The sequence below is a fragment of the Saccoglossus kowalevskii genome, chromosome 2, assembly GCF_978046115.1.
Source record: "Saccoglossus kowalevskii chromosome 2, keSacKowa6.1, whole genome shotgun sequence".
Taxonomy (NCBI): domain Eukaryota; kingdom Metazoa; phylum Hemichordata; class Enteropneusta; family Harrimaniidae; genus Saccoglossus; species Saccoglossus kowalevskii.
This window is the reverse complement of record NC_140642.1, coordinates 32,954,216-32,977,112: the sequence shown is the minus strand read 5'-3', so window position 1 is coordinate 32,977,112 and position 22,897 is coordinate 32,954,216. Positions and strand designations below refer to the sequence as shown.

At 33.5% G+C, this 22,897-nt stretch overlaps 1 protein-coding gene across 4 annotated transcripts in view; it reads left to right on the top strand.

Moving 5' to 3' along the window:
• LOC100369123 (regulator of G protein signaling 7-like) overlaps window positions 1-22,897 on the top strand; it is a 117,565-nt gene that overhangs the window by 46,454 nt on the left and 48,214 nt on the right. For all 4 annotated transcript variants that reach the window (XM_085494583.1, XM_085494590.1, XM_085494578.1 and 1 more), the window contains exon 2: window positions 21,578-21,674. In XM_085494583.1, the coding sequence (XP_085350709.1) occupies window positions 21,578-21,674 (97 nt within the window). The remainder of the gene's footprint in view (window positions 1-21,577; window positions 21,675-22,897) is intronic.

Below are 22,897 nucleotides of genomic sequence, written 5' to 3'. Positions count from 1 at the left end.
TATGGTCAGTCAGTTTCGTTTGAATAGTCTGTTATTGGGACTTGTTCCTTGGTCTTCCTTGAAATGATTGGTCACCAAAGAATGAGTTCACTAACCCACTTTATGTGAGATGAGTTCTTAGTATTACTATTCTAAACCCTACCTCCATCATAAACCACTTTGTGTAATTATCACGCTTGCGGTTTGATGTAATTTACGATGGAGCGGGTGTCAACTCGGAAATATAATAACATTGGAAAAGTAGCTTTTTCCTGTTTTACCCAGGTATCAGATATCAATCCCACGTGTGCAAAAAAACTATTTGTATTGAAATATATCGTAAACAGTTCAAAGGTCAACGCTAGACATGTGAACACTATTTGATGAAAGGTGTTCGTGTGAAATTTCACCAATGTCACTTCAACCTCCTCTTGTTTTAATTAATGACCCAAAACAATCTTGTTCAACTAATTTGTGTTGCTATTTGATATAGAGATGATTTCATCTTTCTGTCATGTAGTCCCAAATATGGATATGGTTTTTGTGGCAAAATGTATTTTAAGTTTATAGTACTTCCGTGAAATCTGGGATTTGAAGTTTGTAATTGTTTTTGTAGTGAAGTATATACATACCACATATGATACCTTTTGCTATTTTGTGTATTTTTTGGGGAATTTTTGAGGAAACGGACGTAATTTTCTATTGGATACAGGTGTTGATAAAAATTTTAAAAGAAAGTATGCATTTTTTATTTTGTGAAATGTGACAAAGGTTGACCTTGGCGTTCAATGGGTTAACAAAGGAAAATAAATAAATAATTATAATAAATAATTATAATAAATAAATAAATAACTACAAACTATCACAAATTGTAGCTTGATGAGAGTTGACCCCATCTGTGAATCTATCCATCTTTCTGTCCAAGATTGACTGCAATTTAATTACCGGTAGGTCTATATAAAGGTGCTCTGCAGTCCTGATTAGAGTTTGTAAACAAGTCAGATTATTGTTCATTATGACTAGTAGCTTTTCACGTTTTATATGCATGTGGATAAGAACCAGCGATTGATTTTTGTGATACTTGTTTTGAAATATAATTCTGTAAGTGAAATTCTGTTTGGAATGGCTGTAAGATATAAATATCAGCATAATTGTTACTACTACAAATGTATACAGTTGACTTTTTTACCTTGTCGATAATGATATTGAATTGGTGAGGTCTAGAGGTTGCCATGTCTGTCGTTGTTGTCGTCATTTACACTGACCAAGATAACTTAGATAAGTTATTATTGTCCAATCTTTCTTAAACTCAAAAATTATAACAATTAATGTGTGATCTCAGTTCTGTTTAATTTTTGTGTGGCTGTATTTGTATAGTTTCAGAGATATTGGTCAAAAACAGGAATAGTAGTAATGGAGGAATGTAAACAATATCCTTACAAGGTACTGTATTTATCTGAAAGATCGCCCGCTGCAGAAGAACGCCCACAGGCATCTTTTGGTGCCGCAAAAACAAATAAATACCGGAAAAAAGAACTAAATTTGGTAGTAAAAATGCATGAATTAAAAATCGACATCGACAGATTTGGTGTGAATTTCAACACACAAATATAGTGTCTGATGCAGCTTTGTAGAAAGTTCTGACCGGCCAATCACGTTCAACTTTCACTCATATGTCGTCATACATACATGTATGCACACACATATATTCATGATTCAATTCAAAATAGTTGAATTTTAGTTCCAAAATTTCATCAAGTTAAGTTTTATAGTTGTTTCATTAACACATCGTATTCTTTGATAGTTCATGGGCAAGGTGTTCAATAGTTTAACTATGTTTTAGAGAATGTTTCACAGATTTGTTTTTATCTACTAAAATTGATACTGAGCTGGTTTTAAAACCACATATATAGCGGTATAATCTACAAATAAAATAGATCAATAACACTTTCTAACCTTGATAATAATCAAGGTCGTATACATTTATAACACAATGCAGTTTATAACTATACTAAGAATGCCGCACAGTTTTATTCCAATTATTTCACCAAATACTAGGAACCAATTAGCCCTGCATCAACAGTTGACAACGCGGCTTCTAACCGTTTTAATATTTTATTGGATTTTTATTTACAATCTTTGTCGGCTTACCTATTTCTGATAGATATTACGTTACACCGGCCCAACGAGGCATCAAAGGATATGCTGAAATGATCTATGAATTCGCACAGATCGCTGTAATAAAGACAGCAAGCGACTGTGCTTTTGTGTGTTAGTACGGCAGCTTTGCTATTTATTGTGCGTCGGAAGCCGACTCATTTGAAATGAAGTCTGAAAATAATTTGTTGCCAAGTGAGATGATTCCTCTGGGATGGTTGTAATGTATGTGAAATCGTTGATATTTGTAGTCCTATTGCTTCTGATGCGGAGTATAAATATTTAATTTTTTTTTTACGAGCGACATTTAATGGTCTCCTTATCTCTCCAAATCAAAACCACAATCATATTGTTGGTTATTTGCATTAAATTGCATTTTATGTATTTTAACTTTCTTTTAACTATAGTTGAAAGCTTTACTACAAAATTATTATTATTTGTTTCTTTTGTAGATTATTAAATGTTATGAAATTTTCAGTTGTGTTTACTGTGGAGTCCAAATAATAAAAAAAAACGGCACTTTTGCTTAGCAACAAAATAGAAACTGCTGTCTGGAAAAGCAATGAAGGTTACCATTGACTCAAAATTTAATATCAAATCTCATTAGTATGTCTGTAATCTGTGTGGAAATTAAATATCATCATTTTTTTAAATTAATTTTTTGTTGTTCACTCTACTGTTCAGTGATGGGGGGGGGGGGCTTCTATCGTTATACATATGTGATTAACATTTTGATATATCTCATTGCTAGGCGACACTTGTAAGCAACCGCCATTCGGTATGTAATATGGAATGTTCCTTCTCATTTAATATTTGCAAATAAACCAAAAATTGCATTTGTTTTATACTGAATCATTGACATATTATTTATGTTTTCCATAGAATCACCTCTGTAATTCGTGTAAGCACACGTAGTATGTCTGCTATATGGTCAGAAAATTTGATCGACAATGAAGAATGGAATAAATAAGATTTACTCTTACACTAGTTGTAGTGTTTCAGTATCAGCCACTTCTTTTTTCTCACTATGTCTGATCTGTATCACAATGTCTGGAGTGTACAGTTTCTGGTTATGATGAGCTGAAACATGTCGGAACGCCGCTAATTCCAACCAGGGAACTGATGTTTCGTTGGGTGAAATTTGATGCTCAGGGGGGAATTAGTATGACTCTCGCATACAAGCACTGATGTTGACAGCGTAATTATGGTAAGGGACACAACAGACTGTCCTGTGAAGATGTTGACCCTGTTACATGGACTGTATTGGATACAATATAATTGATCCAGTAGATTCGACAATAACTGAGCCCGACAGAACCAGGAAGGGATTTAGATGGGGCTTTCCTAATGTTGACAAGTAGTTGAGGATAAATTCCTTAGTCAGGGGGAGTTCTTCTGCTCTGGAATTGCCATTCCGAGGAAGCTAGATGAGATGTCATTGTGGTAATTATAAAACTTGTCTGATTTTCCTATGTGGAAAACTGGATGAAATGGATTCCCTTGCTGTCCAGAAATTTAGTCAGAGGGAGATCTTCTGCTCTGGGTTTTTACTTCCAAGCAAGCTGGTAGGAATGTCGGTGTGGTCATCACGGTGCTCGTTACCTATAGGCATGGAACCAACCTGTGATTTTTTATGTGGAAAAGAGGATAGGGGATTCCTTGTTGTTTGGGAAGTAGTCAGATTTCTTCTGCTGTGTTGTTTCTTAAAGCAGATTTAAATTAGTATCATATACTGTACCTGGTGGGCAAACACAAGAGTGTTTCAGATGCTTTTGCTTGGCATATTTGAATCCGTTTGCAATCATGTCTGAACATCAGACAATTTGCATTTCTGTGTATGTGTCTGATAATATCGCCAAACCCCAGGAAAATACATTTTACATTGCCGGGAAGGTAGTCTATGCCAAACAGTGACTTGCACCAGCATTGTACTTTTAGAGTAGAGAGATTATCTGCAGCCCACATACATGTGGAAACCTTTTGCTCACTGCAACTGTAGGATATTTTGATCATTGTAGTACCTGTGGGACATTGGTGAACTCTGCCTAGTACTTATATCGTCATATGTATATGTATGTCACCAGAAAGAATGCTGTTTTTGGCAGTGGGCCAGTAAATTATATATGCACAGGTATCCCTTTCGCTCATCCTCTTTTGCGTGAGGACTCATAGGAGAATTCCTTGGATGCAGTTAGTGTTAGCAGCTTGGGTTTTTATCCCCTTCTCCCAAATATTCACACTAATTGCGTCAACAGAAAATTGTGTCAATGTGCATTATGTCAGCCCTCGGCTAAAGTGGTTCAGGATAATGAGTGATTATAAATGCTTTCCCTATGACATTCACATCCATTGATTTTAAAGGTGACCTACAAAAGCAGATTCATGGTTAAAACAGCGACATTAATAATGTATGTGTCATAATTACAATGGATGGAGTGACACGTATATGCTTTTACCTTAAAATATAATTTTTTTTGGGACACGAGAATTGTGTTTTTTACCTGTAACGCAACTAATTAAGCATTTCCAGTGTCTGAATTTTATTTCCTCCATTTTTCGGATAGTTATTTACTGAATAGAATTTGACATTGCGTGTTTAGGTTTTAATTAAATCAATACTTTGAAAAGATTTTTTTAAATCTTTGACATTAAACTGAACTGTGGTACTTTCTAGAAATGTCACATAATTTACCAGTATCGGTGAAAGGGTTTTGCTACATTGTGCTAAATAGTCCATTGTATTCTATAGTATAAAGAAGTCTTGAATTTTTGAACCTGCTCTGTGGCATTGTTAGCATAAGCACTTCAATAATAATTATATTTTTATAATCTTTTTTTTTTTTAGCCAAGGCCATGTGTGACATGTTGGCATTTTGAGGCACAATTAAGAATAACATTTACAAAAAAAGGAAAATGTGAAAACAAATTTTTTTTTAGTGTCAGTTCAAATGTAACATAAATTAAACAAATGGAAATGAAAACATCTTAACTTGTTTCAATAGAAACATTTCTTTATTGCGCATACTTTGCAGTCATTCTGATTGGATTATTTGTTAGAATGTTTGGATTTGAATTTGAATTTTCTTCTGACATGATAATTGTCAGTATAAAAGCGTCCCTCTTTATTTCATTTCTGCCTCACTTACATTGACTTTTTAGATGGGGAAACACTCAATAATATGTTTTATAATATTAATATTAGCTTCTCTATTTATTTAAACATTCTTCACATATGTTTTTAATCCTATTATTCAGTTTTTATTCAAAATTTGTCCACTGGGATGTCCAGGTTACGAGAACTATATTTTCTGTACATTTTCGATGTACCGGTATTACATTTTTCACTATGATAGTGACAAGAAAAGTTTATTTTTTTCATTACAAACCTTGAACATTGATATGCGTCATGTCAGAAGGTCGTAGCCTCAGTCTCGCTATCTACGAGAAGAGACTTGAATGGGATCTTGACATGATGTCACCATACAGTACTATGCGAGTTGCAAACCCCAAGTAATGTACCTCTGGTAATATATATTTTAAACTCATTTGCATAGTGATTTGCTTATAAATGCAGAATTGTTTTCACAAACATTGCAATGCCTACATTTTTAGTGGCAAGCATCTATGCATATTAATTACCTAATTTGCATGGTTATTTGCTTAAATTGTCTTTACAAACGCCATTAAATCATCAAATCTTGAAAACTGTTCTATAGTGTCTTCAAACATGCAGATTGATAGGAAACAACTACTATTTCTGTCATCCAAAATATCTGCTCGAGTATTCTCAGTTCTAAAGCGTATTCTTACTTTTATTCATTCATTTATTTTATATTAATAGTCTAGTCAATCCCATATTCATACTTTTCCATGTATTAATATTGCCTCTCTGTACTGCTCAGCTGATTATTATAGCCATGTGAGTATTGCATTCTCAAATTTCATTTATTGGTGGGTTGGTTAGATCAAACATGAAATGATGTCTTATCAACGATTTGTAACATTGCTTTGAAATAAACTACACCCTGAATTTCATCCTTCTAAGAAATTATAGAACATGTGCTTGAGACCAAAGACTATAGTCTTTGTTGAGACAAAATATAAAATGACATTTTCATTATTTCAAAACATGTTTGCTATACCAAAGTAAGCTAAATTAGGAATTAATCCTAAGAAGATTCATTTTCTCTTCAACAAAATTTTAAAATTGGGGTAATGGGTACGAGAGTTACTGATTGCAGCAACTTTTTAGCTCCGCTGTCGACTTTGTCGAGCGGAGCTTATCATATGAGTGATTGTCCGTTGTCGTCCAGCGTCCGGCGTCTGTGTCAATGTTTTACTTTTTTGACTTCTTCTTGAAAACTACAAGCCTGAATGCTTTCATACTTGATGTATATGTACCTTGGGTAGACTTCTCTCAGATTTGTTCATTTCGTGATGATATCTTCAATTCTCTAATTTTGGTGAATATTTTTGTCATTTTTGGTAAAAAGTGATATTTTCGACTTCTTGTTAAAAACTGCAAGTCCAATTGCGTTGATATTACATATATAGGTACTACATGTGGACCTCTCTCTGATTTGTTCATTTTGTAATGATATCTTTAATTCTCTAATTTTGGTGAATATTTTTGTCATTTTTGGTAAAAAGTGATATTTTCGACTTCTTGTTGAAAACCGCAAGTCCAATTGCTTTGATATTACATATATAGGTACTACATGTGGACCACTCTCAGATTTGTTCATTTCATAATGATATCTTCAATTCTCTAATTTTGGTGAATATTTTTGTCATTTTTGGTAAAAAGTGATATTTTCAACTTCTCGTTAAAAACCGCAAGTCCAATTGCGTTGATATTACATATATAGGTACTACATGTGGACCTCTCTCTGATTTGTTCATTTTGTAATGATATCTTTAATTCTCTAATTTTGGTGAATATTTTTATCATTTTTGGTAAAAAGTGATATTTTCGACTTCTTGTTAAAAACCGCAAGTCCAATTGCTTTGATATTACATATATAGGTACTACATGTGAACCTCTCTTAGATTTGTTCATTTTGTAATGATATCTTTAATTCTCTAATTTTGATGAATATTTTTGTCATTTTTGGTAAAAAGTGATATTTTCGACTTCTTGTTGAAAACCGCAAGTCCAATTGCTTTGATATATTATACATATAGGTACTACATGTGAACCTCTCTCAGATTTGTTCATTTTCTAATGATTTCTGTTCTTTAATTGCCATGTGCATTGCTAACAGCGGAGCTATCTCAGCCGACAGGCTGCTTGTTTAGCTCCGCTGTCGACTTTGTCGAGCGGAGCTTATCATATGAGTGATTGTCCGGCACCGTCGTATCTTGGACGTACTCTGTCAGTTTTCATTTAAATTTGGCACATACATGTTAGGATGCATGTCCATGACAATTTGTTTCAAAATCTGGTCAAGGATGGCCGATTGACAGCCATCTGACTTTTTGGCCTTGCCACTATATTTCCACAATTTATGTACCATTTTCATTCGTATTTGGCACATACATCATACATATCAGTGTGGTTCATGATCAGATCAAAGATGACCGAATAACGGCTGTTTTTATTTTTGGCCATATTACTACTACATGGAACACGTGTTTTGATGTAAATAAACAATCTGTTGTATACGCCACTTGGAACTCAAGTTTCAAGGACACACTCGCGACAACCCCTCCGCTTTAATATGACGAGCACAAAGAGAACTTAATGAGGACTGTGTCATTTTCAATGACTTGTTGAAATGTGCATTGCTAACAGCGGAGCTATCTCAGCCAAGAGGCTGCTTGTTTATGTAATACTGTGACCTATTGCTACAAATTTTACTGAAAATAAAATCTGTATTCTACAGACGGGGATGGTTGAGGTGGGGGTTTATGATACAAGGTGTAGTACCGGTAGTTTTGGAGAAGATAACTCTGCATGATGTACACCGACATACAATGATGGGAAATTGCATTTTTTGCGCTGCATTTGAGTCATAGATGAGAAACCGGATCATTCTATCCAACCTCTTATGCTTTGATTAAATAAAATCTAACCACCTGCTATAGGTGTCTTATTTCTGTGCTGATGGCTATCTTTTTTTTCAAAATATTATTTTGTATATGCGAGAGAACTTGTACTGAATTTGATCATTATTTTCTGACCCCGTTTCTTGCAGATCAAAGAGAAAATAACAGATTATTTTTCTTTGTTTTTTTAGTACACACTGTAATATAATAAACACAAAGCAAAATAAGTAAAATAAAAACAATAATATCCCATTTATCACCATGGTTACATCTCAACTCTTCTGCATACATGCAACCAATATTTGCAAAGCTGAGGGAGAAATCCAAAACACATTCACTTGCACAACTTTTTTTTTTCCAAGCTGTGATTATAAAAAAAAAAAAAAAATTATATAAAACAAATTTTGGCCTTCATTTCTTTCTTTTATTTCTACATGTGCGAAGGAACTTTGGCTGAACCGTGTAAAATTTATACATAAGTAGTATGTATTAGAACCATTGCAGCAAAGTAAATGTTTTATCTATGTGGATAGGGATAGAAGATTTGTTGTATCTTAGTATGAGTATATGCAATGAATATCTCGTACCATGTGGGATCTATAAGTGCGCGTCAATTGAACTTCTTCAGACTAATGGCACTAGAGAATGCCATGGATGCTTGGCTGTACAAGTGTTGAAAGATTTGTTTGTAGAAGCAGAAGAAATTAGTGAGATTATCAAACATGTCTGTAATTTGATTAAAAAAAAAAAATTCTCTGTATAGACTCTTTGAATATGTACACTAGAAAACATCAACTTAAGACCCACCCAAACCATTTTCATTCACACTCAGTGACACTCATTTCTTGTCAATTTTATTGAACAGTTGTGAAATCTTCTATCTATGTCACCACAACTGCACAGCCCCTGTGTCATTGGTGCTGGGCATGGCAAAGTTACTATAGTTTTACTATGTTAATACTGATTATAATATTGTGATGAAATCACGCATTAGATTACTCAGATCAGATGGTCTTGTTCAGGTCAGACAAGATTCATACACATGCTTAGAAAAAGTAATTGCTTCTTGCTAGCAAGCTGTACAACATGTGACAATTATTCAATGAGTTAGGTAGACTTGGTTGTAATGGCCGTAGTCGGATGGTCAGTTGAACATAAAGCATGGTTAGCATGTGAATCGTGATTCAGTGTCAGCAGTTTAACTTATCAACGTCAGAATCTATGCTACGCCATAGGAATTAAATGGCATTGCGTGCATTGTGAGGGATTATATAGTTGTGTCATCACTGTGTTTATGGCTTAATAGATTTTCTACCTTTGCTTTCCCTCACAATATACCTAAAACATAGGTAACTCTTTTCCTCATTGGGATTTTCTTTGATTCTTTTATCTTGTGGTGACTTGTAGTAAACGAAAAATAGAGTTTGTAGTATGTAAATGCATTGATCAGAGAAAAATGTGCACTTTTATTGTGCTGAATATAATTTATATCTAAAATGAGGTTAAGAATTAGTTAAATCTTGAAACGCATGTAAAACTGTTTTGAATTGAATTGCGCCCACATGCAACCAGAACACAAGACCACATGTTTGATGACCACAACAATAGATATGCTGTTCCAAATGTTGTGCAAATTCTTGTTTGGTTTAATTAGTACCTGGTATTAAAAATATGCAGACAAAAACAGTTCATCCACAAGTTATCATCCCAAAGTGTGATTGTGGCAGATTGCCAGAAGCACTTATCCACGTCAACCATCATAGCACCGAGCAAATTGGGTTTACTGCCTGTAAACGTCCTTTCATTGGTGAGTTTTCTTAAGTTCAAGAGAGTACACATGGGCTACATGTTTTAGTCTGTGTACGCGATGAGCGTCAGGGATATCACAAGTTTGACTCCCAGGGCTGGCTGACCACTCAGAAATGAAGAATACCAACAGCTTCAAGGATATAGGAAAATGGTATCCAGTCGAAAGGGGACACAAAACTGTTGATCCTGTTTGCAGTTTCTCTTCTTAACACATGTACTTATAATGTACTAATAACAGTACCCTTGTCTTGACAAGTAGTGGATTACCACTGAATGACTAAAACTGTAGCCTTAAACTTGCTACTTTCAAGTCAAGTACATCACCTGGCTTAATACCCAGGTTAAACTGATCGTGGTTGACAATGAACCACCATCATGGTACATGTAGTTCATGATCATACACCCATGGTGGTTAAATGTCATAATTACTACCATGGTCAAATGTTCGAACGAACAACTGAAGAATTTTACTTTTTTGCCCGTCGATCTGTGGATCTGCACCTAGCTGTATCTTTGATATGCCCTGACTTATCTTTCAGGCTTCACATATACTGTGTATCATCTTGCATGTGTATTCGCTTTGTGGTTCGATTGAAAATGACCTATTGGTGTCAAATTTAGTGTTATAAATCCATCAAAATCAAGCATTTAATCTGGCAATCCAGAACTGGATAGTTGTCATGTATAGACAAAATTAATGTAGTTCGAATTTGGTGCATACATTAAACATAATAGTACCACATTTTCATTATTCTGGAATAAGATCAAATCAACCATTTAAAACATAAATTATGCGATTCAAAATGTTTAATTTCAGTTTTGTTTACTATAATTGCTTGAAAGAACTGTGTCATGTCAATGACTTGTATGGTAAAAAAATTGCACAAATTTGAAACTTATTAAGTGTACACTGGCCGTTTTATTGATGGTTTTTGTGTGTTAAGTATGCATGGTCGTATTAGTCTGTGTGTTCAGCTTGTGCACGCAAACCATGTCATCGACGGTTGCTGTTTTGGAAGCCATTGATTCCTTTCATTCGCACCTGATGTCTGTGCACACATTACTGAATATTCATTCTGTTAAGTACGTAGGAAAACAGGACAAAAACTGAGAGCTCGATGTTTTTCTGACATGTCCCAGTCTAACCAGTGTATTTAATATATAAAAGGCTCCATGGTTTTTTGGGTTTACTGAATAAAATTGACTATGTGTAATAATTATATTCATAATAATAGACCTCTACACTACTACATGTAGTGATAGAGTGAAAAATGACTCGCAGATACTGTCATATTGACAACTAGTCTGCAAGCATGGTTCTGTGGAAAGTTTCATACCAGTCATTCACTACACATGTTCTGTCGGTCATTGAGGTCACATGTCTCAAGTCGATAATCTCACTCAATGAACAGATTGCAGAATAGTGTAGTGGCCACCTGCAAACCATTGAGCAACAGGTTCAAAAGCTTGTTCAATATACAGTTAGAATATCGTATGTACATAATATTGCTGGAATTCCCAGTGTAATATAATATATTCAAAAGATATCTAACTGATGTCTAACTGATGATGATTATTTGTCGCACAGTAGCGATTGACATCCCAATGCTTGCATGTCATATCTTGCTGTTTTGCTGAATTCACACATGGATTGAAATTTTGCTCTGAAGTCTTACTTATGATAGAAGAAGCCTACTCATAATGTTTTAGAAAGTTGGTCATAAATCACATACCAATTCATTGGCTTATTGTGTATGATCACAAAGCTGTTGTCTCTTGGCCCAATGAGATAGCATTCTTTTGTGTGTTACAGTGACATATTGTGAGAAACTTGTCTTAATATTTATAATTTCCTTGAAAATTAAGCTGGTGACTGACTTTTATCCTTATACCGATATTACTCGGAAGAACAATTCAACGGAAAATGAATAAATTCTTGGTATTTGAACTAATGATTAGGCTTCTTCATAACATGTAGATGTACCTAAACAATAAGAAATTGTGCAACATTTATTATAATGTAAAATAATAATGGCAGGTCCAATAACAGAGCAAATTTGGTTGGTGCTGTATCTAGCGTTTCTCTGTCGTGCTATCCTTGTTTTCCACAACTGCTGAAATGTTTGATTTATTCAATCATTGTTGTGTAGATGCCATCGTGGTTGGGTGTAGATGAGAAGTGTATTTGTTCGTGAGATATTGACCAAACTATAAAGATGACTTTCTGAAATGGTCAATATTGGGTTAATACTGTCTTCTATAACAAGTAGAGTATAATAGATTAAGATGATTTTTTCGTCGATCCAGATGCACTTAGCATGAATTTAATACGAGTTTGAAATTATGATACTTACGATTCTTTCATTGAACTGTGTAAGACCTATTTGTTTCAGGTTTGATGAAACGTACATTACCAAATATGCAAATTAGCTCATTAATTATGGTACTATTGCTTATTGTGTATGACATATGAAGTATATTTTAATATCTGTACAACTGATATTTGTATATGCTGAAACTAACTGAGATAATGCATTTTTTAAAGTTATTAGGGTACCTAAATACTGTAGACTGCTTTAATTTTGCAAGAAACACTCCGGGGATCTACAAAATGGAGTCTTAGCAATTTTTGTTTTCACAAATGTCATAAAAGTCTCTAATCGCCAAAATTCCTAGTAGTGGAAATTAAGCGGCTCGCATTACATGTATATGTGTCTGATAGGGTGATTTTTCATGTATGACGAATCTGGAATTATCGAAACATGGTTTCTCCTAACGTGACATTTGAGTATATAATATCCATTGTCTACGTCAGGTCCAAGAGTTCATCATGTGTTAAATAACGTGCTCTGTGTGCGTGCTACTAATATATAAACATATCGTTGAAATGCAAATTATGCGACCAGACATGTCGTAATGTATCAAGTGACATACAAAAAGCCAAGAGGTTGATACGACTAGTACACTGCCCTGCAGTCTTCGTCATTATTTTCTAGTAATAACCGTAGCGTATTTAATATATTTAAAGCGCTGACATAAAATAACCTGGTAAACATTAGCATTAACAAATCATGCAGTGTGATTTTGTTGTATTTAAAATCACACCAAAATTGCTTATTCAGGTGCACATAACGGTATGCCTTTACCGAGTAGATTCACTTGTAATAGTACAATTTATTAATTATGAAATAGATCTTTTTAGCCATATTCATAGTAAAATAAATCATCCCCAGTGTGCCACAAAATGATTCATTAGTTTATCTGCAGTGAATATCAAATTGTTTAATTATTCAGATTGTCATCTCACTAGTACATATGCATTTTTTCGTAAATTACAGATCTAAAAGACTGTAATTTGCATATACTCTGACCAGCCTAGTTTCTAGTTTTCGTAGGAGCGTATTTTGTTTTGTTGAGGGGGGGGGGGGGCATTAGACTGATATCAAGGTCAGTACATTTTCAATATTAAAGAAGCATGTCTGAAGATATAAGTATACTTAGTGTCTGCGCTGTCCTTGCCCTGGTTATCGTGCGTGAATAGCTATTAAGTTCTGATTCTTGTTTATCTACCTAAAGCTGTTTAATTTGTAACACATGATAGATAGTGATGAGGTGCCCAACCTCGTGCATTTTACTAATAATTATAGAAAGATTATATTAGCGAAACAAGGTCAATGTGCATGAATACGTGAAGTGTCACCTTTGCCTAGGGGGAGGTATGACATTTGAGACAGTGATATATAAACCCCATTGGGTACAATATTTTACGATTAAATGCGACTATTTCAGGCAGCTGAATGTAGCATCGGATTGAATCACATAGCTCGCAGTTGGCTGCGGAGTTGGTGTATTGCTATTAGTCGTTCACTGAGCGTCGTAGCGATGACATTCAACAAAATACTGGTGGATATGTTTATTTCGGTATGCGTGTGTGGCTGAGGTTATTTTGGTATGAGACATTCCTATCTGTCTGAACTGACTTTTCGTCATAATGCATAGTTTTGATGACAGTACATTTGACCAGATGACTGCCAATATATTTGCTACATACAGGCCGTTATTTAAAAAAAAAATTAATTAATCATTAAAGTTTTTCATTTGCTCTTCATCATGGGTGTCAATTAACAGGCAACAATGAACTTGAGAAATGTATTACTGTAAAGGGGGTAATTATTCACTGGGTTTTAATTTAGCTTATTTCGCTGACTGGAAAAATGCGCTAAATTAAAACACAGTGAATATGTAAAATTTAGCATAGAACACATTATCTAAATGACGAAACCGTGAATTTAAAACCCACTGAATATGCCTGAAATGGTAAATCAGTGAAATTTAAACCCGGTGAAAATTAGTCATTTTACAGTATGTCTCTCCATCCATGGGGCTGCATGCATGTCCCATTTTTTAGGAAATTTGGAACATTTCAAATCTTTGAAGGTTAAACAAATTACTTGCATGCAGACATGCACGAACTGACCCGCACATTACTTGAACTTGCAAATCTATGCAGAACATTGAATAAATGGTTCGTTAATAATTTTGGCTATATCGGTATATTGACATATGGCTAAATGTAAATATAGATATATACTAGCAACAATATCATGTATTCAGGATAGTAGGTATACATCAATAAATTTGGGTTTCTTTCTATGTAAATTTCATAGATATCGTATTTGCTCTTTTAGTAGCACGCACTCTTACGTAAACTACAGAGGTGTTACTATGATCAAAATATATTTCTATGATTCTGTATACAACAAATATGATTTTCCATTTATATGCACTGCTATTGAAGATGCACTTGTAATAGAACAAATACAGTATACAGTGTGTTCTGTTGATTTTTTTGTGTCAGTGAGTCATGCTGACTTTCACAAAATGTTGTCCTTAAACGCACATTTCAAGTCAATAAATAGTTAATCTTTCTTGCAGCTATTAACAGAGCAGTTTTACATGCAATTGTAAAAATTATTTTCCTCACTGGGAGTATTTTTTATAAGATAAGCCAAAAAAAAAAAAAAGGTTGTCAACAACCATGTTTTTGAGAAAAAAAAAATGTATAATTATTTTACACAGTTTGTGCTTATGATTATGACTGTATGAAGAAAAATTGAGAAAAAATTTCAAATATATTTCAAATTTAAAACAAAACAAAAACACATAATGTGAAGTGTGTTTGTGTTGTCAAAGGTTTGTTGAGTCCCAAATCTTTTCTTTTCAGGTTCATTGCACTAGTGTTTTAATGCTGGGAATGCAAGCAATGCTTGTATCACCACTAATATGTCTACTTCATGGTATCTGTAACAACCTTTTCAAGTATGTTCAAAACAGTTTCCTGAAAACACTGAAATTTTTATATCGTTTTATTTTTTATAGTGTGAAACAAATATAAAATCTTAAAGAATCCAAAGATTTGCAAAATCTATCATCCTCAAACTCATTGTAGTTTGATACAATCAATTTCTCTTTGACTATGCTTGAGATGTTATGGTAATTAATGATTTATGCATATCATTAATCTGTGCAATTTTTACAGGAAAAAAAATAGAATGCACATGCTTCAAGACTATAATATGTTTAAAAAAATCTGAAAAATTACACTCCATGTTTTTCGTTTTTAGTTTAAATTTATGAAAATTTGATAAAAGCACCTTATTTTTTATCACTTGACAAAACATGAGAATAATTCAATCAGGGATTAAATCTATTCCAATAAAATTACTATTTGTTGGTGGTATTTCAAGGATTTAAGTTTTAATTTGACTTACAGCTTCCAAAATTTTGCATATATTTCTCATTGTATCTACATTTTTAGTGTGCAGATTTGCCCTATTGCCAATAAGATAATTTTGTAGAAAAAGAGAGTCATTGTTGGAGGAAAGGATTGACGAACATCAGTTCTCAAACCAAAGGCTGTTCATTCAAATTGAAATGCATATACAAAATGAGATTTTTACTTGGATGTTTGTGGTATATTTCATCGTTTGGGAGACAACATATTTGATGCAGAATAAAATGAACGTCAGGTATACAAGATAAAGTACTTCCTCAAACCACATGAAGGTCATTGATAAAATTGAATCAGCAGTCAGGCAAGATCGAAATGAAATTACCGTGACTTGACAGGTGAATCAAAGTAGATAGAGTTTGTATATGGTTGACCTAGAAGTCGCAGTTGCTTCTGGGCAAGGGGATGTGAATGACTGCTGCTTCCATGTCGTATGTTTGTACATCGCTGTCCGTTCCCTGATGGGTACACGGAGTGGCTGGAAGGAGTGGAAATGGGAACCTGCATGTTTATATGTTTACATTTCTTCCCACCATGCTGTGGTAGCCTGTGTTTTTACATGCATGCTTGACGTTTTTTCTTCGCTGTGATTATTACGCACTGCTCCCAATGAGTCAGCAGGTGTATCCTCCCGTCTCCAGTTCCATTAGCTTTAAGCCTAATACATAAGTTTTCTTAATTGATTGTGTTTTTTTACTTTTAATAAAAATCAATTATACACTAGAATGGGTTTGTTGCTATCATTTAGACAGATGATTAATATGGCAGTGGGCATATATATACTATGTAAGATTAAAGTAATCACTTGCCAGGAATCAAATGGGAATTTGTCATATTATTTTGTTGTTTTAATCGATAAAACTCTGATTGGCTGTCACTAGGTTGCATGTACTTTTACAGCAGCGTTGTGACGAATTGTTGAAGATATAGTTTGTATCATAATCTTGTGTCTGTGTGTATGTGTCTGGCTGGCTGAACAGAAAGCATTGTGGGATAAAAATTTAAGACTCAGCTGAGTAAAACTCATGGTATCTTGTAATGCACCTATCAGTGTCTCCCTGCTGAGAAGAGAGGGTGGGGGGGGGGGGGCATGGGAAATTGAATTCTAAATTAACTTTCATATTTCAGCAGCAGGAGTTTGACACTGTTTTTATTTTGCACCAATTTTGTCACTGACAAAATAAATAACATTTCGGTTGAGATTACACGTACCAGACCTCTTTGTCAGTATTTATTGAATTTACCTATACAAGTCAGGCATTTCTCCAGCGTAAAAGCCTGTGGATGGGGGATTGAAAACATTTGTCCTGTGCACCCCCACCCACCCTGACGTTGATATAAGCTTGTAAATAATATTATGATGCAGTTTTATCGTACAAATTATCTTGTGTATGACCAATATCTAGGCTAAATGTAAATTTTAAAATTTCCAGATTTTTGATGATAATAATGCATTATTTATTGACTTGCTGCTTGTGCAGTTTCTCATAACATACCACATATGCCTAGAGCTTATTAAGCCCATTAAAAAAAAAATAGAATCCTGTTCTGTGATACACATACTTGTGTTTGCTAATTATAGTGTTCGTATCAAATAGATAGGGATTTTGAAAATATCAAATATCACAAGTCAAGTTCAGGCACTCAGGATAAGTGACAGGTCAAAAGTTCACAAATGAGAAGCGACCTGGGTTCTATATAAAGGTCAACATGCAGACTGATTAGTCATGCTAAGTTTAGTTGTTCCACAATCAAAATTTTATTCAAGTTGAGTTGCATTCAATATGTACATGTATGCTTTGCATTCTTGGTAAGCAGGTTTTACATTTTTTTTTGTGTGATTTTTTTCCCACATCTATGTTATTTTAATGGTCTCATTCATTCCTGCATTCATTTGCATAATCATTACCTAATTACTGATGATGTTTTTGATTGGTTTATTAATATTTTATTTGATGAATCTTGGAACTAAAAAAAATGCACTGATTATATTTTAGGTCTATAGACACTGTGATTTATTAAAATATTATCTTTCTGTAGAGGTACTTGCAGTGAAACCTGTTGTATGTGTCTTCTTGTCTTACCTTAAGGGCAAGGAGGAATATTGCCAATTCGTGACAATGGGTTGTACATGTATATCTAGTTTCCAATTAGACATGCGACTATTATTGCATCAAATATAATTAGTTTTCAGACGTACGGACTCTAAGTTTAATCTACTGTACCCAATTTCACAATAAGGGTGAAATTTGATTTGTAATTTTTTTTTAGCAACGTCTTGGTACAACATTTTGCACATTTTAATGTATATTGCTATGTATTTTTCATAAATTTTGTAACAAATGGATATAATTCCCCACTGGCTACAGGTTTTGGTAAAAATTGTTAAAAAAAACAAAAAATATCAATATTTGAAGCTCATCTCCAATAAAAGTGCACATAAACCAAAAATAGCATTTATTCTATACTGAATCATTAAAATATGATGTATTTTGACCACAGACACATCTATGTCATTTATGTACCACTAAGCGTATGCACTACTATTGAAAAAAAATGGTATCGTGGTTAAGTTGTAAAAGGTGACATTGACAGTTGGCTTTTGCGTTAATAGTATGAATGCTTAAAGGTTTACATCAGTTAATACATCATACTGCAACATGCTTTATTTTGAGAAGAGAATTAAAAAAAATGTCAACATTTCTGTTCTATATTTGAATAAAAGTATTATTTAGAAATTTTTATTATCTTAAACTGTTTATTTTTTTTCAAATTATTCTGTTATCTTGTGAACAGTTCAAATTTCATGATTTTGACATCAGACATGTCGGCAGAGCCAGTCATGCTGTCACCTAAACAGTTATGCCTCGTTATTTCTCTCTGCACGGTTCGGTATCTCTTGCTGATTAGAATTTGATGGACGATCGCCAGCATTGCGAGGGCTTTGAGCTTGTTATCCGCTATCCCATCAGATACAAACAGTTAAGTATAGAGAATACCTATCCTCGTATGTTTTCTAACATACTGCCGAGTAAATTGGTATGGTTATTTTCCGATAGGATTACATGAGGAGAATTGCAAGTACTTCAAAGCAATCTTTATTTTGATACTGAGCCAGCTACTTTTGTGTGACAGCTTACAACTAGCTCATTTTTTTTTTTTGCATTATTTAAAACTACTTACTTGAGATTTGGAATTACAAATTATTTTTTTCAGGTGTTATCGGTGATAGGAGGGAGAGATCTGGTGGAGTGGTTAGAGGGGTATAATTTGTGCTGAACAGAACTTAGTTCTTACCTGAGGCTAATTTTTGTGCATTTTTTGATGATGTGTTTTATGTTTGGCAATGTGACCTAGTAGTCTGGGAATTCTGTGACCCACATATAATCTGACCCAAATATTTTTGGAGTATGGTACTCGTATAGTTTAATACCAAAATTCATAAGATTTTAGAAAATGATTATTGAATGGTGAGTTGTGGATTTAAAATTTTTTTTTTTTTATCTTCTTCCAGGCATTATGATGTAGGTGAATGTCATTGTATGCATTACAGTAGAAACCTACTCATGATTTTTGAGAAAGTTGGCCATAAATCATACATGATAATGTTCATTGGTTTATTGTGCATAATCCTAGAGCTACATTGTATAGCTTCACGGTAACATAGTAGAACTGCATTATTTTGTGTTGAGAACATTGTTCTATTTTTCAAGAATCTCTTTTTTTAGAACCACTGAATTTTTAATCAAGATTTTTTAAATAATTCAGGATAAAGAAAAGTGTCCCATCCAGTTACAATATATCATTTTCCCCCCTTCTCTGTCTTTAGTCTTCAATTTGAGATATGGCATAATATCTTTTAGGAATTAATGGTGAAAGCATTATACCGGTAATACTAAAAATAATGAAATACAACCATGATTTTCTTAAAAAACTAACAAACGTTTTTTACATGAATATTCTAATATTGACCAGAAGTATAATTTATTGTAAAATGAATGAATTGTGGGTATTTTATTCATGAGTGGGGTTCTACCTTGGCATGAAATGGTGTTTTTTCTTGTCAAAAGCTAGAGAACATGATTGTTATCTATAAAAACAAAAGTTGATACCCTGTTGATCCTAATTAAAGTGCTACATTCCTCATGACTCGTCATCCGATACATGTTCCATGTGACGTCAGGAAGGCTGTCATTGGATACATATCCCATGTGACATATACACTATGTGTCTAATAATACATTGTGTGTTTATGCAAAAATCATACATTTATGTGCACTGCCTAAAAATAATACTGTTTTTTTTTCCTGCCTTGATCTATAATTTTTTCTCACTTGCAGCAATACTATTCTTTGCTCTGTGGTTCAGTATTTTAGAAATAAAATGGGTGATTTGTTGCGTTAGCTGCTTTGCACTGGTAGAATGTAACATGAATGAAATGATAAATTATAAAATGTTTTATCTCAAGAATGTTTTGAAAATTATAATCCAGTGTAAAAATTATAATAATAATTAATTTTTACATAAAGATCGTCTAGACCAGAAACATGTTACATCTATAAGCTTCCTGGGATTATATACATATGCGAAAACAATATTGTTGATCAACTGTAAAGCTGCACGTAACTACTATTGCAACTATACAGTCTGCTGATGTATGTACGTAGTACCGGAGTAGTATAACAAACCCATGAATTTATCTACAGTTATACCATATGGAGGCAGCCATCTTGAATCCTCACCAATCATAAAAAAAACAAAAACATTTTCATAAAACTGATTTTTACAAAACAGTAAAACTGGAATTGTCGGCTAACTGTAAAGCCAGTTGCCTATTGGCTCTTGGAACTGAATGAATCAGTTTCAAATGCCCTTGGAAAAATTCTAAGTTTAATTAATAATTTGTATGCACATGATTTTTGGACAGTAGAACACCAAACTTGGATGAATTTCATCAGCTGATAGATTAAAGTTACCCAATGTATCATTTATATGTATCACTGATCACAAGAACATGAAAATTGCATTATTTTGATTTTAAACTTTTTATTTTTTTATTTTTTAAATATTCAACAAGGATTCAATATGGCTGCCTGTGTATAGTAATTAGTAATATCAGTGAATATATTATTTATTATAATAACACTGCTTGTATACTAGCTGACTGTGATACATGTACTACGACATAACCTCCAATAGTTGGCATAAATGTATAATCTATTCTATAATATTATCACTCATGTATACAAAATTGTGAAATTGTTATTTTAATTATGTGAGAAAGAAATCACTTTATTTACAAGGTACAATATTCAGTAAACATTACCGCTAAATATTGACCTTAAAGTTTGAACTCAACACTGACTACAAATATGGAGATGACGCACTTTTTTTTCTATTACATTGATACAAATTTAGTCGTATTAAGTTTGCAGTCACTTGTCTGGTTATTGAATTATTGTCTGTATTGACAATGAAATGAACATATCCACTTACTCCAAGCATAAAACTGAAAGTAGATTTAGTGAAGTGTGTCATGCTATGGTTATACTGCTCACATTTGCACTCACAAAGTACTAAGTTCATGTACAACAGAACTGAATTCAAAATGGCTGTCCATTACCAGCGTGTATCACCTACATTGTGCTTTTGTATATTGTCGATATATCAGTTTTGAGCCTCTTATTTTTTTTTTTTTTTTATCTCTCATGCAGCTCAACTTAGTCTTTGTGAACAATCTTGTATTGCTGTTTATTAATATTAATTAAAAAAAAAAATTGTTTTTCCTGCCAGATGGAGAGATTGGTACAACGTATGCAAGATGATAAATCAGGCGTACCGGTCAGAACAGTTAAAAGCTTCATGTCTAAAGTGCCAAGCGTCTTCACAGGTCAGTTTACAACAAAGTTATTACGGTATTTAGGGTTACCATGTCCATCGTGGCTCAATTTTTTGTTTTCCATAAAAATTATATTTCAGCTAAAAACCTCTTTCTATGGTCTTTGAAAAAAATCTTTTTGTTTATGAATTTCCTGTAATTTAGTTATTCTGTTCAGCATTATGATAGGTGCTACTAGGTTTAAGTGTTGTAAGGGTTCAGTTTCCCAGTTCGCGAAAATTTAACACCATATTAAAAAAATACTTGGCAGCAACATATTGCTTGTGATTCGTCAGCTTTAAATCTTTAAAAGTCAACATGAAAAACTAATGTGTCATTGCACTATTAATGCTCAGCGTTACAAAGTATATATGTATTGTGTTCTTTCTATAAACTAAGCCACCTGAAATTTGATAAGATAATTGACAGTTTAGATTTCATTATTGGTAGCATGTGTATAGTGTATTCAATCCAATCATGCAAGCACAGTGTGACAGCAGTCAGGGTAAATATCTAAGGCTAATATTAGTATTGGGACATGATGTCAAATTAAAGCCCCCCCACGAAAAAAAAAGTATTTTGGTGGGGATGTGTTTTTGTACATGTTGGCTGGCCTATTTAATATGTTATACATTAAACATACTTGTTATCGGGCAAACACGCAAGGTATAATACACATTGGTAGAGCTTTACGATCTGTTATTGTGATAACATGCTTATTGTGATAACATGCTTATTGTGATAACATGCTTATTGTGATAACATGCTTATTGTGATAACATGCTTATTGTTATTAACAGCTTAGAAACTGACATTAAATTGAACTGTACTTGGATATATACAAAGTCTAAATTAACCATTACATAATACACCCCAGCTTGACTGAAACCATAGGAAATAAAATACTCACTGTTCATTGGTCAGTTTAAATGTTGCATGCTGGGAATTCATCCTAATCAAATGATTGACTCTGTACAATCAATTGCCTGGTCAACCAACAGCTGACCGTAATTGCATTCATGAATAACGTTGCTGTGTGTTAAATTCTATTAAAGCTGATAGTTCGTTGTGAAGTCACTTGAAGTAAGAAGTGAACCTCGTCATGTTGTACTATTTTCTGTATACATAATAAATAAGATTTGGGTGTTTCTAATCTTTTTGAGCAATGTTTAAAGCCTTTATTTTTGCCAAAAAACAATTTAAATTTTACCATAATTTCCTGCAGCCAAAAAAGT